Source organism: Sinocyclocheilus grahami, unplaced genomic scaffold, assembly GCF_001515645.1.
Source record: "Sinocyclocheilus grahami isolate Dianchi unplaced genomic scaffold, SAMN03320097.WGS_v1.1 scaffold451.1, whole genome shotgun sequence".
NCBI classification, from domain to species: Eukaryota; Metazoa; Chordata; class Actinopteri; order Cypriniformes; family Cyprinidae; genus Sinocyclocheilus; species Sinocyclocheilus grahami.
This window is the reverse complement of record NW_015505630.1, coordinates 771,875-793,155: the sequence shown is the minus strand read 5'-3', so window position 1 is coordinate 793,155 and position 21,281 is coordinate 771,875. Positions and strand designations below refer to the sequence as shown.

The 21,281-nt window shown below is 36.6% G+C and overlaps 1 protein-coding gene across 1 annotated transcript in view; it reads right to left on the bottom strand.

Annotated features, from left to right (window-relative positions):
- Positions 1–3,142: 3,142 nt before the first annotated feature.
- Positions 3,143–21,281, bottom strand: part of LOC107552494 (long-chain-fatty-acid--CoA ligase 3-like) — a 23,672-nt gene continuing 5,533 nt past the window's right edge. Inside the window, exons 2-17 of the mRNA XM_016234393.1 lie at positions 18,005–18,246; positions 17,741–17,891; positions 16,442–16,642; positions 14,814–14,991; positions 12,899–13,008; positions 12,655–12,793; positions 11,791–11,941; positions 9,452–9,575; positions 9,194–9,265; positions 8,979–9,118; positions 8,681–8,853; positions 7,400–7,474; positions 7,063–7,254; positions 6,541–6,655; positions 6,298–6,455; positions 3,143–5,312 (exon numbers count right to left, since the gene is read on the bottom strand). Coding sequence (XP_016089879.1) covers positions 5,155–5,312; positions 6,298–6,455; positions 6,541–6,655; positions 7,063–7,254; positions 7,400–7,474; positions 8,681–8,853; positions 8,979–9,118; positions 9,194–9,265; positions 9,452–9,575; positions 11,791–11,941; positions 12,655–12,793; positions 12,899–13,008; positions 14,814–14,991; positions 16,442–16,642; positions 17,741–17,890 — 2,136 coding nt within the window. The 5' untranslated portion in view covers position 17,891; positions 18,005–18,246 and the 3' untranslated portion in view covers positions 3,143–5,154. The remainder of the gene's footprint in view (positions 5,313–6,297; positions 6,456–6,540; positions 6,656–7,062; positions 7,255–7,399; positions 7,475–8,680; positions 8,854–8,978; positions 9,119–9,193; positions 9,266–9,451; positions 9,576–11,790; positions 11,942–12,654; positions 12,794–12,898; positions 13,009–14,813; positions 14,992–16,441; positions 16,643–17,740; positions 17,892–18,004; positions 18,247–21,281) is intronic.

Here is a 21,281-nt window from a genome sequence, read left to right as displayed (position 1 = left end):
TTTTCACACCTTTAATGAATCAGAGTTCCGAGAAAAACACTGAGCAGTGAGGAGAAAACACAGGAAAATGACCTTTGCTTGCATAGCCGAGCACAGTTGGAGTCTCTCTGTTCATTAAAATCATCCAGCTCTGCAACTGCAAGGATAGAGAGAGCCGGAGGAGGCCTGTACATACGGAAAGGGGTGACAGCCCTATCACACTGCTAAAAGTGTTAGAGTTTGACCACACAGTGAGATTCTCATTAGATCTTCCCTTTCCACACGTACACAGAGCAGCCCGCTAACACCCTCCTTTCCTCTCTACCGCTCTCTCTCTCTCTTTCTCTCGGTAGAGCGGCTATAAATATATCCCAGTGATGACTCATATACCAGACATATCAATATCTCCAACTACGCACACACACACACACTCACACTTATTCACTCCAACAGAACACACGCAGTCTTACACCAACTGCTGCTGTAGCTTGAAGTTGTGAAATGCTAAAAATTCTATTGATATTCTTGGTCATATTAAGGTTTATATTGTGTTTTTATCCTTCTTATTTATTTTCATTACAATCAAGTCAAGTCAAATCACCTTTATTTATATAGCGCTTTTAACAATACAGATTGTGTCAAAGCAACTGAACAGCATTAATTAGGAAAATAATGCAAAATGACAATAGTAAACACTAATTTTTCAGTTAAAGACAGTTCATCATTCAATTCAGTGATGTCATCATCCAGCTCAGTTCAGTTTAAATAGTATCTTTGCAATCATTTGCAATCAAGTCAACGATATCGCTGGAAATGAAGTGTCCCCAACTAAGCAAGCCAGAGGCGACAGCAGCAAGGAACCAAAACTCCATCGGTGACAGAATGGAGAAAAAACCTTGGGAGAAACCAGGCTCAGTCGGGGGGCCAGTTCTCCTCTGACCAGATGAAACCAGCAGTTCAAATCCAGGCTGCAGCAAAGTCACATTGTGCAGAGGACTCGTCTGGTTTCTGTGGTCTTGTCCCGGTGGTCATCTGAGACAAGGTCTTTACAGGGGATCTGTATCTGGGGCTCATCTAGTTGTCCTGGTCTCCGCTGTCTTTCAGGGCTGTGGAGGTCCTTTCTAGGTGCTGATCCACTGGTTTGATATTTTGTTATGAATGAAATGTTAATGTAAGTGTCACTTTAAGGACTAAGTTATACCATTAAATACAATATTTATATGGCATTAATGCCATTTATATGGAACTGTAAGGAATGCCATCATGGTTGTGTCCAAAAATTGTAAGACCAGATCCAAAACATATTTTCAATGGAAAATCATGCCTGTGGTGATGTGTCTGCAAATTGCAGTGCAAATTGTTTCTTCTTGCACATTTTGCGACTCTAAGTAAAATGTCCAGTAAGTAGCACAAAAAAATATGTTCAGTTTCATCCAAAACACATGAATTTGAATTGAAAAAATATTAGACCACCTACACTAAATCTAACTGGCATGTTGGAAGATATCTCGCAATTTCACTTTTTTCTCATCATTTTTGCAGCTGAGTTTATCCATTTTCTTAGAATTGTTGGAAAAATGTCAATAGTGAGATTAAAAAGTCGCACTTACCTTTTTTTATTTCATGATGTTGGAAACAAAAGATAATTTTGAGATGCAAACTCAGGATTCGCACACACACAAAAAAATCTTAATTATGAAATGTAAACTCGAAAGACAATTAAAATTCTAAGTTTGTGTCTTGCAATGTAGACTTTTTTTTAGGCTTTAATTGTACCTTTTATGTATGTTTTTTTTTTTTTGCAGTAGAAGCATGTTTTTCCAATGAGCCTTTTTCATGATTGGCTAGTCATTTAGGTAGGTTAGAGACCGGCAAATTGGATATACTGTATATTTGACGACACATTTACTTTTCTATGACATTCTAATTTATTGAGATGCACCTGTAGTTGTATTGGTAATTAAATGTAAACTGCCTTTTGCAAGCCATTTTCCTTCTGACATTTTTCTGAGTGGAACAGGATATTCAATGTGCATCTGGGAATCTGAATCTTGGAATATGTGTCAATAAAGTATACATTTTGAATTTAATGTTAACTTTATCTCTAGAATATGGCAAATCTTCAGTAAATATTGCTTGTAAAAAATGTACACTAAAATAGATTAAATTAAAAATACAAATGGCCAGTCAATCAAGGGCTAGTCTTCTGAGCTGTAATACAAAACATAAGCAATTTTTATGTTAAAATAATTATTATTTGACATTACAAGACTAAAGGTACAGTAGACTTGCTTTTCTCTATGGTAAATTATCTGATGCTGACATCTACTGGTGTATAGCAGTTATGAGATCTAAATAATATTACATAAAATACTTCCTCATTCTCTCATATACAACTTCATATAAATAGACAAATTATATAAAATAATTTTAAATCATAAATATGAAACTTTGATCACTATTCTGAAAAAAACTTTACCAATGCAAAAGTAAAAAAAAACGTTCAGAAAACAAAAGCACAGATACATATTACTAAAAAATCCCCTTGTAATTCACGAAACTTTATTCCTCCTTATAACATAGTTTCAAGGCCAAATTACAAATAAATAAAGTTGTTTGCTTTGACCTGCTTGTCGTAAGACAGTAACCACTCACACAGAGGAGAAAAGACCCCAAACCTGGCCTGTAACAAAGATTAAACATATTTAAAGGAGATATTATATTTGTACATCTGCTAAATGCAACTAACTTCATGAATTTCTCACAAAATTCATATTTACAGAGCGGGTAACAAGGAGAGAGAATTAATCCACCAAACATCCTCTTGTGTCTAGAATGCTCAATAGGCCTGTGTATAGCCATTAAACATCAAGAACGTAAAGTAGGATGCAGTTAAACACAGATGCCATTAATGGCGTAAGCATCTAATAGGCAGATTCATTTGGGTTAGCTGTTGCCAACGACGTGACTGACAGGTGAATAAACCAATCAGATTACGGTTCGGCTCAGAAAATGGGAAATAAGGTGGAGCTCTCTTTAGACTAACAGCTGATTGGCCAGATGTTTGTGGCTGGAACAAATGACATCAAATAATGTAAATGAAGCACAATCAAGGTGAGCAGTACAGCAGCAGCTCGAAGACAGAAATAAATGATCAAAAGTATAAATTCCTATGAACCACTTTTAATTTCCACGGTGTAAAAAAGGCAATCAACATCCTCCATCGAGCACAGGAAAGGCAGACACATCTAGTTTAGGAACACCATATGCCTTCAGTTCCTTTTAGGACAAACAAAAATGATAATAAAACAAAAACAAAGTACTTTCAGTAAAGAGCATCATGTTGTGACGGCAAAGCTGGAGTGTTTCTACAACCAAAGATTAATCAAAACTGTCTAAAGGAATCAAGAACACACACAAAAAAAAAAGTTCGGAACTTTTCATCTTGAAAATGTCAAGTGCTGAAAATCAGCATTTTTCACATAAATAATGAATGAGTGTACAGATTAAGAAACATTTGCCCCGTTTTTGCAAATGTCACATTTATCAATGTCCGCAATACAATATGTTCTTATTCAATGCTTATTTGTTTGGTTTACATCTCCTGAATCATGCAAAGTCAAATGTGAATCATAATGCATTAGTTGTCGAATGATGTAAGTGATCTGCACAGTCAGAAGCAGAATAAATGTGTCTCTTCCGTTACATCGAAGAGGCTGGAGACATTCATGCTCTTGGGGCCGGACTGTGCATATCATTTGATGTATCTCAGAATACATAAGTCTATTATTGCACATTCAAATTCATACTTTCCCTCTCTGTTGAAGTCACTAATCGTTTCCCACAGTACAATGACGATATCACAATATAATAAAATATGGCCATGTAAGAAACAAAAAGGTACCCGAACTACTCCACGCCAACAATTGGTTCCCTTGCAAGACATCCATGCAACATGACATATTTAGAAGGAAAGAAGTTTAAAGGCTTTACAAATTCAGACAAAAAACAGAGTTTAAAGAAATATACGCTGTAAATACGGAGTCATACATCCTATGTGATTCTTAGGCAAACCCTGTAGACGTGAGTAATGGAACGTGGGAGAATGTTTCAGATGCAGACCGGACGCCAACTCACTGACATAGAAATGCACAAAATGTGGAGCATGTCTCTGAAATTGGATTATTGTTAAAGTTGCCCTGACAAAAAAAAAAACTAAAACCTCTCTGTTGCATCAGTACAAGCTTTTTGTAGTATTAGAGCACGTCTCTGGCTTAAGACTGCTCTCCGTAACAGCTTTGGTCCAGAATTACAACTGCTTTTGTTACATTAGAACAGATATCTGGTTTAATTCTGGTCTCTCTTGGTCTGGATTGTAAGGTTGGTCTTTCTGGTTTCTTTCTAGGTACACAAGTCCTCAGTGTGCACTAGCACCAGAAACGCATCGTTCATTTCTCACGGGGGAACAGTAACAGCCTTTGGATACAGGTAAACAACAGAAGCCGGAGTTCAAAGTAACAAAATGCCAAGTAAAAACGCCAAAGTTCCAGAAAAAGTAACATTGTAACAGATACAGTTAGAGAGGCATTCCATACATATCCAAATCTTGCAGCTGTTTCAGACTAAAAAAAGTCTTTGGGAAAAAAAAAATAAAAAAATGTCTGAACGAAATTAACAGAAATAAGCAACAAATACAGCCAAATTACAAAACATTTTCCCTGCATAGACTCTTGATGAGAATTCAGTGTGACCGCTTCGCAGTAGGGTGGAATCATCAAGCGCATCTGCCTGCAGAACAATGTGAGGGCATGGTGAGGGGCGTGTCTATCAAAAAGAGCCAATGAGAGAGAAGCAAAAGGTCTGGGTGGGGTCCAAAAATCTCACAGTCTGTATGTTGTGTCGTGTGGCTTTCAGAAGTCGCTTTCGTATATCATCTGAGAAAAGTGTGTTATTTAGTACCTGCTGCAGCAGGTGGCGTTTGCTGTCGCTCCGTTACCTCTCGTCAAACCACTGAACGCAAATTCAAGTGTGTCCCTGATTTGATCGCAGAGCATCACAGGGAGCAGGAAGGCAGAGGATTGTGGGTTGTATTTTTGTATATAGGCATTGTGGTATATGGTGTGTCCTAAACCCCCCCTCCCTCCCTCCCCATCACATCACATCGCCTGGCTTCATTCACTTGCCGCCGTACATTCTCTCGATATCGTCCTGATAGTGCGTTTTTAGTTCCTTGCGTTTGAGTTTGAAGGCGTCGGTAACCAGGCCTGTCTCGGGCGTCCAGGGTTCGGGGCTCAGGCAGATTTTCTTTGGGATCTCAAAGCGCTCCAGTTTACCTGTGAAACAGAACAGATTTTATTTAGCATGGTGTTGGAAACTGTAGCTTGCTAAGCTATAGCTATATATGTATACAGCAAGAAGCTTAAACCAATTAGGTAAAATGCTGTGCATGGTCTTTTGCCAAAGGTTTTGAGTGACATTTTAAGTGAATTCATTTTTATTGGAATTGGGTCAGTGAAATTAACTGCCTAAACAAGCAACATGCCAATTCATAAAAATGAGTTAGACTTCCCAACAATACCTGAGAAATAGAGGACAGTATTGAGTGGAAGTCTCTCATGCTCAATGCATTTATTTGATTAAAAATACAGTGAAATATTATTACAAGTTAAAATAACTGTTTTCTGTTGCGATATATTTTAAAGTGTAATATATTCCTGGGATGTAAAGCTGAATTTTCAGCATCATTACTCCAGTCTTCAGTGTCGCAAGATCCTTCAGAAATCATTCTAATATGCTGATTTGCTGCTCAGGAAATATTTGTTATTATCATTAATGTTGAAAACAGTTGTACTGCCCAATATTTTTGTGTAAACAGTTGTTTTACATAATATTTTTTTGTGGAAACCTGGATATATATATATATATATATATATACGCCTTTTCACACCACTGTGTGTGTATATATATATATATAGCGGTCACCTTTGATCAATTCAATGCATTCTTACCAAATTAAAGTATTAATTTCTTTAAAAAATGGTGGTTATTCTAAGATTTGTATTGTAAGATGTATTATAAAAATCAACATTGTCAGATTTTCAGATGGCAAGTTAACCTACAGCATGGTTACTTTTTACTAAGTAAAAAGATGCAAAACTATGATACAGTAAACATGTTTGGCAATGGCATTGCAATTCAAAAATCTTCCGGTCAATCCAATTCAGCATCCATATAAGCTGTGGCCAATTCAATTCAAATTCCAGCTCAAAAAAAAAAAAAAAAAAAATGGAGACAAGTGTTTGCCCTCTGTTGACAGACCTGTTACAGCCGCGTCTGTGATGATATGTAGAACCTCTTTCTCCATCCCTGCATGGTTGCAGAGCTCTTCCAATGATCCTATAATGCCCTTCTGCTCAGCAAGGGTGGTTAACTGCTTCTGATTGGGCACCACAAACCCAATCACATAAGACTCATCACTGTGTAAAGAGATGGAAACATTTATACATCTCAGCTAAAACACTATACAGCATTTATGAATGCATGTTTCTTATGTGCACTCACCTGTTGGCATAAGCGCAGATGTTGTCAATGAGCGGGCAGTTTTTGAGCACAGCCTCCACTTTTCCCAAAGACACATATTCACCAGCTTGCAACTTCACCAGGTCCTTCTTACGATCTACAGTACACACACATGCCACAACCAGTTAGAGGAACCTACGTAGAAATGACTATGATAAGACTTAAAGGGATAGTTCAACCAAAAAAGTGACCAAAATTCTGCCATCATTTACTCACCAACAAATAGTTCCAAACCTGTATGTAATAACTGACGGTAGCCATTGATTTCCATAGAATGGGAAAAAAAAAAAAGTACTATGGAAGTCAATGGCTACCATCAACTTTTTAGTTACAGATATTCTTCAAAATATTTTCTTGTGTGTTCAAAATAAGAAAGAAACTCATACAGGTTTGGAACAAGTGGAGTGGGAGTAAATTATTTTCACGATGACAGAATTTTCATTTTTGGGAGAAAATAGCTCTGATATTTTGTTCAAGTCTGTGTGTACGTGTATCTCCCCACACCGATAATCTTGAGGCAGCCATCATGGTGAAATTCTCCAATGTCTCCAGTGCAGAACCAGCGCTGGCCGTTTGCATCCACAAAGAAGTCCTCTCGGTTCTTCTGCTCGTTTTTATAGTAACCCATGGTGACATTGGGACCACCAATCAGAATCTCTCCTCGTGGGTTTGGTTTATCTGTGCTGAAATAACCACCTATGGCAAAAAAGAGAAAAATATTTAAATGGACATTATTTTATAATATTTAAATTCTCATCATACTTTAATTATGATAAAGAAAAAACCAATAGCAGCCAATGAACATCATCATGAGTGTTGACAGTAAAAAAGCCGAACTCGCCTTCCTCCCAGTCCTTCAGCATGATCTCTGAACACACCAGAGGAGCTCCAACACGTCCAGTGCTGTAATCAGACACTAGACAAACATACACCGTATTAGCACACTTATGCAATTTAACACATTCCTTTATTCAGAAGCATTCATTTAATGTCACCGGATTTGAAGGTGTGGTTTCTGTCATTTTCTTTCAATTCTAACTGTATTTTCCCCTCCCTTTACTATTATTACTGCAGTAATCACATGAATAGTCGGATCAACCCAGCATAATATCCCAGGTTTTTTTCAAGACCTCTTACCACTAATTTAAAATATATTAATCCCAAGATTCCCATACCTGCTGACCCATAAATTCCCATTACTTTTCCCTAGTCTTTTGTGATTGCTGGTTAAGGATTTTAAAAATTATTTCAAAAAGACTGCACTCAAAAAGCAATTTCTAGCCGATGAAATATTTCAGAGCAGAACATGATAATGACATTTATGTAATAATGTCTATGATGTCTCCTAATATCAGGTTTTCCATGTCCGTGACAACACTGTAACCTGCTTTTTATTTTAATACTAGAATACACACCCTTAATTTAAAGTGCTGACTCACCTTTTAATTCTAGGACTTCCTGCACATTACCAGTCAAGACTTTGATTTTAGTAACATACTCTTCTTTTAGTCCCATTATTCTTGTCATGAGTCCAGTGTTATTATATTTGTTTACTATTATAGTTTTTATTAATATCTTGAAGTGCTTTTTATTTTTATATTTTCATTTTCGTTTACATTTTAGTAACTGTTATTTTGTCTTAATTAGATTTTCAATATTTCTATTTAACTTTTTTATTTCACTTTTAGTAATACGACTTAATTATTTTAGTTAGCTTTTCATTCATTCCTTTTCATTTTTTCAGCCTTATTTCAATTACTGCAAAGCTACATTTTCAACAGCCATTACTCCAGTCTTCAGTGTCATTCTTGTTGAAAATATTTTTTTTTCATTTTGTTCCAAAAATTAAACAAAACAAAAACACCTTTAAACACTGGTGTACATTGCCATTAAGTCAGGGTCATGGATAAATTAACTTGGACCTGCTAATTTATTATTCAGACATAAAATGAAGCACTGCTAATAAAGCAATGAATGGAGATTCATGGAGATTAGCTATTTAACAACTAAAAATCCAAGGATAGACAGAATCGTTTGATTTTAGTTTTATTTTATAATAAAACCGCTGATTCTAGATTCACTCCTAACTGCCCGAGCCCAGCTCAGTGAATCTCATGCTTACACTCGCTGATGGTCCCGGCTCCGCAGGTCTCGGTGAGGCCATAGCCCTGTCCCACAGGACAGCAGAAGCAGATGTTCATAAAACGCTGAGTAGCTGCAGATAAAGGAGCTCCGCCAGACCACAGCACACGCGTGTTACCGCCCAGCAACGAGCGAACCTTTCTGAACACAAGCCTGCAGAACAAGATATAATTAGACATTATAATTATAACAGAGAAAACAGTACTGCTTCTAAACAAACCCAGCGAGGTTTAGATGAAATCACTTGGCTAATATTATAAGCAGCATTCATTTTATACCTGTCACAGAGCGGCGTGCTGTATCCTTTGGAGATCTGCTCCATCTTGTAGTTGTATGCCAGAACAAAGAGAGTTTTCTGCACACTGCTCATCTCTTCAACTTTAGTCATCACATTCTTATAGATACGGTCCATAATCTCCTACACACAGAGAAATAATTAACATCTCTATCAACCTTAAGAGCTGTGTGTTTGTGTGAACTTGAGGTTTCTTACAGGGACGGCTGCCATCAGTGTTGGTCTGAGCACACTGGTGTCTCCTTTACTGCCCTTTTTGATTTTAGATGACTGTGGGGAAAGGACAAAATGTAAAAAAAAAAAAAAGCAAAAATGTTTCCTCAAGATGCAGGGATGTGTTATGATTGTCTGCAGTTATGATGCAAATGCTTTGGCAATCTGAAGTATTCTGAGATTGTAAAAGAGCTTGCCATGGTGATGACGGCACAATAGCATGACTCATGTGTGCGTTTGTACCTGGTCAGCAAGAGTCTGAGGTGACGAATATCCAATCCGGCAGCCATGTGACACACACACCAGCTCAGCGCTGAGCTCCAGGACATGAGCAAGTGGCAGGTAGCCAATGTAGGTGTCATTCTCACTGCCACAATAAACAGAAAGAGTGTTAACGGAAAATCTTTTATAAACATCTAAACAAACATTTCAGATGATTTGGCAGGCCAGTGATCAGTCACACAGACAAAGAAAACATTAAAATGTTGAGGATAGCACAAGCACAGCTTTAAAAAAATATATATTTCTAATGTCAAGTGTCACATTTTGGAACAATAAACAAGTCATTTTATTATAACTTACTTTTATAAGTCATTAAGAACACTTGCATGAAGTTTTCTGTAATACATTCCAGTATGAGTAATTGTGGTTCAACATTGCATGAGATTTTAAAGATTTAAATGAACAGTAGCAATCAAAAGTTTGGCAATGTTGATTTAGTTTTTAAAATAAGTTTGTTACCAAAGCTGCATTTATTTAAACAGTAAAAACAATAATATTCTGAAATATTATAACAATTTAAAATAACTTTTTAAATATATATTGTAAAGTCATTCTGATATACTGGTTTGCTGCTCAAGAAACGTATTATTATTATTATCATGTTGAAAACATTTGCGCTTTTAAAAAACAAACAGGTTTGCTTCCTAGGTAACTTAAGTCTGATTACCAATTAATCATATTGCCGTGACCAGCTTTCTGCTTTAAAACCTGTATTAGTAGGGCATGCTAGTTCATTATTCAGACATAAAATGAAGTACTGCCAATAGAACAATAGAGATTAATGGAGATTAGCTATATAACAACAGAAATCCATGGATAGACAGAAAAATGCTGGAAAATATAAAAACAGAGAGACAGGGCGATAGAGAGAGAAAGGTGAATGCAGACAGTAGCTAGGTTTTCACCCAAAGTTGCGAATTTAACGTATGCGCAAAATTGGAATATCGCATAAAACGAGAATCTACTGAATATAATGATTTTAATTTAGCCTATAACAACACAATAAATGTGGCCAGGGCTAGATTGGTAATCGGGCATTTTCCCGGTGGGCCGACGCACTTAAGGGGCCGACAGAATGTTTTTTGTTTGCCGAGAACCATCACGCAGGGACAGCGAGGAGCCAGTGGCCCATTGGTTTGTCTCCTGTATTGACAGTGTAAACATCCAATCACAATGCACTTTAGATGGAGCGATGAAGTATTTTGCTCCGCCTATATAAAGATCATTTCACCACCCCAACTTCTTCCTCGTTGGCTTTTCCCACGTTTTCACAGCAGCTTTATCAAGAACAGACTTGCTCTGCGGTGAGTGATGCGGGCCAAAGAGCCAGGCAGGAGGAGAATAAGAGAGTTGTTGAATCGGTAAAGTGCTTGATAGGGACTCGCAGCGGAGGCAGGCATCTAACCTATCCTAATGTGTGCGCGCGCCACGAGTGTAGAATACGGAAACACTTTTTAATAAAACGTAAATTCATCTCCCGCGATTTTTTGGCCAAGTTAAGTCAAGTGTGTTCATAGAGGTTTCCATGGGCCAATGCGAATAAAGCTAGATTTAAATGAAAAAAAAGACACGATATTGTCGGACCTGACGTTTTATTCTTATCCAAAACAAGATGTGATATGAGTGTGATACATAGGCTATACATACATACACACTACCAGTCAAATTTTTTGGAACAGTAAGAAAGATCCAATAGAAAGATCCAAAGATCAGCATTTATCTGAAATAAAAAGCTTTTGTACACTCTTAAAAATAAAAGTGCTTCACGATGCCATAGAAGAACCTTTTTGTCTAAATGGTTCCATAAAGAACCTTTAACATCTGAAGAACCTTTCTGTTTGACAAAAGGTTCTTCGTGGTGAAAGAAGGTTCTTCAGATTATAAAAAGGTAAGAAAGAGATGGTTCTTTAAAGAACCTTTGACTGAATGGTTCTTTGTGGAACCAAAAATGGTTCTTCTATGGCATCGCTTGAAGAACCTTTTGAAGCACCTTTATTTTTAAGAGTGTAACATTATACATATAGCCTACCATTCAAAAGATTAGAGTCGGTACACATTTTTTTTGTGCAATTTTTTCGCAAAATGTGTTTTCATCTCCCATTATTCGCATTAACCCTTTTTCGTACAAGTCAAAAACCACCTCATGTGAGCGTACACATTTTTTTGAGAATTAAGGGATTTTTTTCAGAAATTTGGTGTTTCCATCACTCGTTTCTGATGCGATGCTTCAAAATGTGCAAAAAAACCAGGGTGATGGAAACACAGCTGGTGAGACATGAGCGCGTGTCAGAGAAACTCACTTCAGGTTAGGAATGCGTTCAGCCATGCCGGTGATGCCAGCGATGATGTTGCTATGGGAGATCATGACTCCTTTAGGAATGCCCGTAGAGCCGCTGGTGTACATGATCACTGCGATATCAGACGGGACAGGCTGCCTGCGGGACATTATTACTGCACACAGAGAAACACACATTCACATCGCTTCATTAGAGGCAGGCGGCCATGTTGTTGTGGCATTCCAGACAGAAGTGCTCTAAAATAACTACTACTTTCTAAAATAAACTTTTTTATTGGAAACTTGCAGCCAAGATTTTTTGCACTGCACAAACCCTCTCAGTCCAAAACAAAAGTCATAAATCTGCCCAAGCTAATGTAAAACCACTGGCACCCGTAAATGTGCTCGGATTTGAAATCTCGGTGTTTTATGTGCGAGCGTTAGACAGGCAACACATAAAAAAAACAAAGGTCTAATGCCCCAGTGAAATGTCTAAACCTTTTATCTCAGTCTTTTTGAACAGAGAAATCCTTCTCTAACAATGATAACATCTCCCTGTCTTATCTCCAGAGGCCTTTTCTAAACACTTGCTCTTATCTGACACAAAAACACTGGGCCGCATGCCCTCAAAAGTCGTCTTTTCATCTGACAGGAAGATCCTGCTGTCTTTCTTCCCTCAACAATCTATGTTTACAGCTCTTTCTGTCCTTATTGTGTTAGTACACAACAAAAGATGTTCGTCAGCAAGCAAGAGCCTACTGTTCTTGGGAACCCAAGGCTGTGGTTGGACTGTTTAGTATATACTATATACTAAAAGTAGTATGCAAAACCATATGCATCATGCAAATATAAACATTTCAAACAAAGCCGTATGCTACTTGAGACTTACTATTTTCAGGTTTGGACCCTAGTTCCTGCACAGCAGCTATGTTGTGGACCATGATGCCTCTGGGGAGATCAAGCCAACTGGTGGGCTTCTTATCAACCACTATAATGTGCTTCAGTCTGGGGACATCCATCAGAATGGCCTGAGAGAGAGTGTGATTGAGAGCATGAGTGACAGCAGCTCTTGATAGCTGATGAGTTCACTGGTGTGTCGTGTGTCTGATATATGGCCTGTGCCGTGTTTTCACCTTGAGGCGGCTCTGCAGCAGGTCTTTGCTGGTGATGATGTGTGTGATCTCAGTCTCATTTAGACCATGAGCTATAGCCGCTCCTCCCAGTGTAGAGTATAGAGTCACCACTGAGGCCAAGAGATAGAAAAGCATTTCGATTTTGAGTTACAACTGTGCCTTTAAATATAAAAGAGTGAGAGAGAGAGAGGCAGAGACTACACACAAATCATTTCATTCTTCTGCCAAAACGTATACTTCACTAATGAAGGTTAAGTTTGAATATGCAGTAAGAGAGTATTCATATAATAAATAACAGTATAATAATAACAATAATTTTTATACATATTTTTATCCTATTATTTACATGTTAAAAATTAGATCAGTACAAATTTATATTACTATTTCAATTAAATTGTACTATAAAATATAAGCTAAATATGATTTAATAGCAATCATTATTATAAATATTTTTAATTATTTAAATAAAAACAATTAAATAAAAAAATAACCATCTCAATTAAATAGTACTGTAAAATAAAATTTATAATAACATTTATATTTTAATAATAGTATTATATACATTTATTAATAGTACTGAATAATAATAAAATATGTATATGTAAGAGTATTCATTCAATATAATAATAATAATAATAATAATATATTATTATTTTATTTTGATACTATTTACATGTTAAAACCTAAACAAATTGTACTGTTAAATAAAAAGCTGAGTATGTAATAACAACAGCAATGAATTATTCATATAATAGCATTATATGTATAATGCTATTATTCATATAATAGCATTATACATGATAATAATAATTATAAATTATTATTTCAATTAAAAAAACATCAATACATATATTGCCATTTCATTAAAACTGTACTGTAAAATAAAAAGTAGAGTATTTAATAATAATAATAAAGTCTGAATATGTATAGTAAGAAAGTATTCATTATATGACTATACAACAATATTAATAATTTTATAAATAATATTTGTATTTTACTATTATCTAAAATGTATAAATTAAAATAAAAAATAAACCAATTAAGAAATATATTTCAATTTCGATAAAATTGTACTATAAAATAAAAGGCCAAGTATTTGATAATAACAGTAATAATCATTTTATTTTCAGTAACATTACTGTTGACCCTCCAAAACTACTCTAAAAAAAGCATGCACAGATGGACAAAAAATAAATAAATCCAGATACCTTTGCACTAATTCAAATCTTGCATACTTATAGGGCCAGATTTACTAAACAGGGCAAATTAGCGTTAAGAGTGCAATTTCATAAAAGTGCTGATGGGAGGGGAAAATTCTGCGGGTGATTTACTAACAATGCGCACATTAAAGATCACAGACGTAACATTTCATTTCCATAATGACCAGCGCAATCTACCAAGAGCAGCGCACATTACCGTCTACTATAAGGCATGCTTTCTTGGGCGTTAAATAGTGCCACAAATACCAGTGAATTAACGAGTGCAAATCTTAGTAAATCGCATTGCGTGATTCATTTACATACTCTCCTCCCGTAAATTTACAGATCAAAAGGGAAACTTACAAATGCATTTTCACTAAGGTGAGTCACAAAAATAACTGTCCACGCCTTTTCAGCACTAATTCTTCACTGCACGTCTTTAGTAAATACTGACAGTAGTTTTTTAACGCCAAATGAGGGTTTGCGCTGGCGCAAGCTGATAGTAAATCTGGCCCATAGTATAGTATAGCTAACATGTGAAATGTGATGAAACCAATTTCCTGCAGCATGCATGAGTGTGTGCTTGAACGGTGAAAAACAGTTCTGATTTCAGTGTGATGCTGTCTTTCATCTAGTACTACAGCAGTGCTATATTCTCTCCTAGTCAGCATAAAGCAGCAGACAGTACTCTGTGTGTATGTGATTTAATTGCTCACAGGGGAAGTTGTACATGAAGCAAGCCTGCGCCGCTATGATCCATTCTGCACGAGTCTCACAGAAAACGGCAATGTTACAAAGAGGCTTCTGACCCAGTGCAGCCAGCCCGCTTCCAAACCTCTGAGATAGATGGAAAGTGTCTTCATACGACAACCAGTTATAATCTCCCAAAATCACCTAGAGAGAAAGACAGAGGAGTCAGAGTTGCATTGTCTTAAAATTCCCAGAAGCTTTCACAGTGGCATGTGACTTCTTTTCGGTTTCATGTAAACAGTTCTGGACAACAACAGGCCAGAGATAATAACAGTTTACAGAGAGAGACGGCCACTGAACTTCTTCCTCTGGAGTTCAAGAGAATTTGTGAGCGAGTTCTCTTGGGATCCGGTCCCTTAACCATAGAAAGACTCTACATATACTTGAATATTGTGTAAGTATGTGTTTATTGTGTTTTCCAAGGGTATAAAAAAGGTCTTTGTACACACAAAAGCCTACATCTGTTTTTATGCTTACACTACTTTTCAAAGGTCTAATTTAAAAAAAATAAAACATAAATAAATTAATACTTTTATTCATTAAGGATGCATTAAATTGGTCAAAAGTGACAGTAAATACATTTATAATAATAATAAAAATTTAATTATAGATTTCAAATAAACGCTGTTCTTTCAAACTTTCTATTTTTAATTTTAAACAAAAATTGAGCAGCACAACCATTTCCAACATTGATTATAAGAAAAGTTTTTTGAGCAGCAAATCAGCATATTAGAATGATTTCCAAAGAATTATGTGACATTGAAGACTGAAGTAATGATGCTGAAAATTCAGCTTTGCATCACAGGAATAAATTATATATTTTAAAATAGATTCAAATAGAAAAGTTACTTTAAATTGTCAAATTTCTCATTATTATTGATTTGTATTATTATTTTAGTATTTGTGATCAAATAAATGAAAATGAAACAACATTAATTAATTAATTAATTAATTAAAATGCATTTAGGACGTGTTTTGGACTGTTTTGGTGAGCAAAAATTAACGTCTTATGCGCCTCATCAAAAATGCCATGACATACATGAGCAAATGCAAATTGTTTAATTTTCTGTCCTCGGTTTCCACAATGACAGCTTACTATTTTGTCAATTAAGAAGAAAGTCTCTTGACATTGTGCTGATGGTTACATCATAATATGGCAACTAGGGTTGGGCGATGTCTACCAAATTGGCATCGGACGATGTGATGCCCACAATTTATATACAGTTACCCAACAAAATAATTGCGAGAAAAAGTATTGAAATAATTTTTTTATCCTCCCATCTTGTAGGCTATTGATTCCCTTTAGGGTTTCCGTAGTACACTTCATTTCCTTTCCGAACACGGAACTGGGATGCGGCGGATTGTGGGGGAGGGGGTGGGGGGGAATCACGATGTCAGCTTAACATCGTGATGGCTGTCAGCCATCTGCGATGGACGATTGCATCGTCTATCGGCCCAACTCTAATGGCAACTAATGTGGATATACTGCAATTTGAATATGCTGATTAGATCTGCAGACTGGATTCAATTAACAGAATCACGTGCAGTGTGAACAAAGTTCCAAAGCCCTTGAGAGTCGATGTGTGTGTCTCACCTTCTTAAAGACCTTGCCGTTAGGCTGTATCTCATCTTCCTCGCTCAGCACCTCTCTAGTGCCGAGGCAGTCTCTTTGAGGGAAGTGTCCTACAGCGTATTCAAACACTTTATCCAAAGTATCCACCCCCTCATGCAGCAGGGACACTAGCTTCAGCTGGTTGCTCACGGCCCTGTATGGCCCTGCCGGATTCCTGCTGACCTGACAGGACAGGAGATCAGAATGAGGTCACGGGGAAAGATCTGGACATGGATGACAAGCACAGGGTGACAAAATGTGCCAGGGAACACTACTGCAAGAAAGTGCAAAATCCACTTGTGGCCTGATTCATCATATTTGTAACCAGCAATTTCATTAAATGACGTTGATCAGTAATGAAAGTGACTCAAATCCCTCCATTAATCTAAGATAAACTGCGATAATCTCAGTTGAATTATTGTCTTTTGCATGTATTATGCGTTGAGGTACACTACTATTCAAAAGTTTGGGCTCAGTAAGTTTTTTTTTCTCCAATTAAAATATGACTTCTATATTTAGCAATGGTGCATTAAACTGAAAAGTTTCAGTAAGGACATTTATGTTACAAAACATTTTGTACCTCAAATAAACTGTTATTTTGAATTTTTTTAAGATTCCTGAAAAAATGTATCATGATTTCCACAAAAACCATTAAGCAGCACAACTGGTTTCAGCATTGATAATAATAATAAATGTTACTTGAGCAGCAAATCAGCACATTAGAATGATTTCTGAAGGATCATGTGACACTGTAGACAGGATTAATGATGCTGAACATTCAGCTTTGCATCACAGAAATTAATTACACCTTTAAAACATATTACAATAGAAAACAGTTACTTATAATTTAGTGCTGTCAAACAATTAATCAAAAAAAATTAATTGTTTACATAATATATGTGTACATTTATTATGTATATATAGACACACACAAACAATAGATATTTTGAAAATATTTAGGCTACATGTATATATTTACATTCATATAATTTATTATTATTTATAAACACATTTATCTTAGATATTTACATGCATGTGTGTGTATTCATATGTACATAATAAATATAACAGTACACACATATGTAAACAAAAACTTATTTTTGGATGCGATTAATCGTGATTAATCGCTTTACAGTACTATTTAAATTGTAATAATATTCAATATTTCTTAATTTTTTTATCCAATAAATGCAGTCTTGCTGAGGATAAGAGACTTATTTTAAAAACGGCATGCCCAGTTTTTGAATGAATCTGCTGAATGAATCCCACTGTTGTACTCACTGAGTGCGCTTTGACTCGTTTAGCATGGGCCTGGCTCCCGCTGGCTCCGGAGAGCAGGTACCAGGGCAGGAACGTGATGACGGAATAAACCCAGACGACCGATCGAAAGACCTGCAGCAGGAGAGGAGATATGTCTTCCTTCAACTTCATCCTGAGAGGAACGAGAGAGCAGAGGATGAGAAGACGACAAAAAAATAAAAAGTTTGTGATTTACTGCGTTCAACACCACACAAGCTTTAGCTGTGATTTTTGTCCTTCACTCACTTTGTGTTGTTCTTTACTTTCCTCCAAGTATGCGATAGTATTCCTCTTCTTCTGTAGGTCTTACTGAGTTCTTCTGTGTTCTTGAAGTGCTTTAAGTTATAGATGGTACTTGTTGGCCTTTCTACTGCCTACTGTCAAATCTGCTGGCTAAGTGGGCAACTTCCTGTTCCATTTCCTTTTCCCACTCCAGCTTCCTGCTCTGACAGGGTGCAAAGCCTCCTGGGAATAAGGATGAGCTTTCCCTGTTGAGAAATATAACAAGCAAAGGGTCTTTTGTCAATGTCATGCTTTTTAAAATCATGACTCAATTTGTTCAACTGTAGAGTTGTTCAACTTTAGTCCTAGAGCAACACCAGTCCACTTTTTATCAGCCCTGGTTCCGGAAGTATTTTTACCATAGGTATATGTATATATGAAGAGTTCATTTGCAAAAACCGATAAAAGCCACTTTAAAAAAAAAAAGAGCTGATTGCCGTGCATTATTCTCCACATATAGCGCGATCTGAACCCTAAACAGGTTTTGTCAAAAAAGCCGGTTTTGTCCACTTTCAAGGCATCGTGAGTTCACGTTTTACTGCAGAAGCCGACAAGCGCCCTTGTTGTTTTTGAACAGAAGCCGATAAGTCCATTTTAGCAAATCAGCGCGCTGTATTTACGTCAGGTGACAAGGCTACTTTCACTTTGAAAAGACGTGCTAGCTGAGAGGAGTTTCGTCAAAGCTGACTAAAAGTGATCGAGGATGGATCATTTCGACGAACTTGATGAACCTGTGATATCTTCTTTTCGGGGCGAAAAAGGAAAATAAAATGTGAAACGTTTTCACGGAACCTTGCAAAAGCAGCGCGTTACAATGGTGAGGGAAAAGCTCAAAGCTGTATTGCGTGTAATCACATCCTTTTCAGTTCCCACATTGGTGGAATTCCTTTGCAGAATCATGGGTAATGTCGGTTTTTACCAGTAATTTGTTGCTGTTGAAATAATGCAGGCTGGTAGGTTTAGGAAATGATGCTATCTGGACTCAAACTTAGGCTACTCGTATTAGCATGTGTGTTAACCACTATGTCACGGCTCTGACAGGATCATTGTGCAGCTGGCAGACTGTGAACACCATGAGCTCAGACGACAAACAAGACAGGCTTTGTCGGTCTGGAAGGATGAAGCTCACACTAAAACAGTGTTCTGAACGATGTGTTTATGAACGCATGTGTGTGCTGAGGGGAAGAGATGGGGGGTGGACGAGCATATCCAGAACATGAAATACAAACCGAGATATTTGGCCAATTTCGTAAATCCCAAAATAAAGATCGACCTGAAAAACCAGCGGTCTATATGATAGAATAAGCAGTGTTGAACTTAAAAATTACATTCGAAATATGTCAATTATTCCCAAGCGCAAAAAAACCCCTAAAACCCTCCGTGAAGATGTATGTTTTACAGCCAGAGGTCAACACAACACTCTTGTACAACAGAAAACAAAAACGGAAAAAGCACATTTTCTTGCTGGGAAAAATACAAGCTGCTGACTTCTTTTTTTGGGGTTTGATACTTCAGAGCAAGGTCAAAAAGACAACCCAGGATAGAGACATTCTCAAATATCATCCACCCAGCAGAAATGTGTTCTCTCCTTGGAGCTTTACTCGTGGACTCCATCACAACAGAGGTTCGGAGGCGGTCAGGAGTTGTGGTCACTATATGCATATCTAGAGAGCATGGTGGCCTATAAAATGCCAATATATGATATGTAATACAATTTAATGATAACAAATGAAACTCTGAAATGATTACACAAATATTTTACAGAACATTTACTCAAGATTCACCAAAGACGTATTTGAAAAATGTACACAAAAGATATTTTGAAGAATGTTGGGAACCTACATTGGAGCCCACTGACTTCCATTGTACGGACAAAAACAAAAAGCTTTTTTTTTTATTTTTTTTTTTATGTTCTACAGAAGAAAAGTCATGAGTAAATTTTTTTTGGGTGAACTATCTCTGTAAGACCCTTACTGAAATTCTAATATTGCGACATGAACTCTTCAAAATAGACTTCTTGAACTACTTGTGGATAGTGGATTGCAAGCAGAATGCTGCTGTGATAAACATTATATGGTAAAGTCGTTGCCCTCAAGCCGTGTGAGAGGGTTGAGTATGGAGCAGCAATAACAGATAGCACATTCCCTGACTCCCAAGAAATCCCAGACTTACGCGCCTGGAGACCAGTAGCAACATGGACGTTAAAACCTTTTCCATCCTAAGGAATGTCACAGACTGGAGATACGTGTATTATGTAGCCAAAGCATTCACAACTCTCTCTCTAGTCCACACAGACCGTTTATAGAAACTAAGCTTGCAAAAACTAGGTCGTTCAGAAATCAGTTGTGTCATAACCATTAGCACATTAACATATGAGGAGTTTGACCACTAAAGACCTATTCGTTAATTAACAAATATTCTGATGGACAAGTTAATAGTGTCAAATATGCAGAATGAGGGTAGTCAATCAATTTTTGAACAGTAGTGTTATGAAATTACAAAATTATGATTTCAGTTATAGCCCATACAATTTAAACACAACATCCTCATTATGACTTGTCAGACAATAGTCAAATTTATTTATTTATTTATTCACTTTTTAACGCCCTGCCAGCATCAAGGCTATTTTCATGGCGATCTCAGAATAAATTACACAAGGTATACAATTAACAAAAAGTTATTAAAGACGAAAATTCTAAAATACTTTCAGGTAATCCATTTTTAAATAAGTCAATAGTTAAATATATTGGGGGTAAAACATATCTATCAATTAAAAAATTAATATTTCTAAACAAAATCCTTACTAGATGGAAAGGAGGAAGTGACTGAAGAAGGTGTCCTGAACTTAAAAAATAGCAAATGGGTGTCTATTAAATTAAAGCCTCTAGCCGTCTAGTTGTTTATTATTCTAATTGTTTACTATACTGGGAGGGATTTCATTTGGTCAGGTTGTGACTTGCCGCACCAGACACATCTGGTGTAGACAGCGTAACTCAAAAAAAAAAGGGTGGAAAATGGCCAATTCAGAGGTGAAACGTACAATATGGCCTCTTTTTAAAAATACAGAGGTCCCAAAAATTATTTGAACTGTGGACACTAAACCTAAAGAAAAATAACAGTAAACATTTACCGACCATGACCCCTTATACATGTGTAGAAATTCTAAACTGTATTTTTGTGCATGAAAATTTTTAGCTTAAGGGGGTCATATGATGCTTTTTTAAAGATCATTATTTTGTGT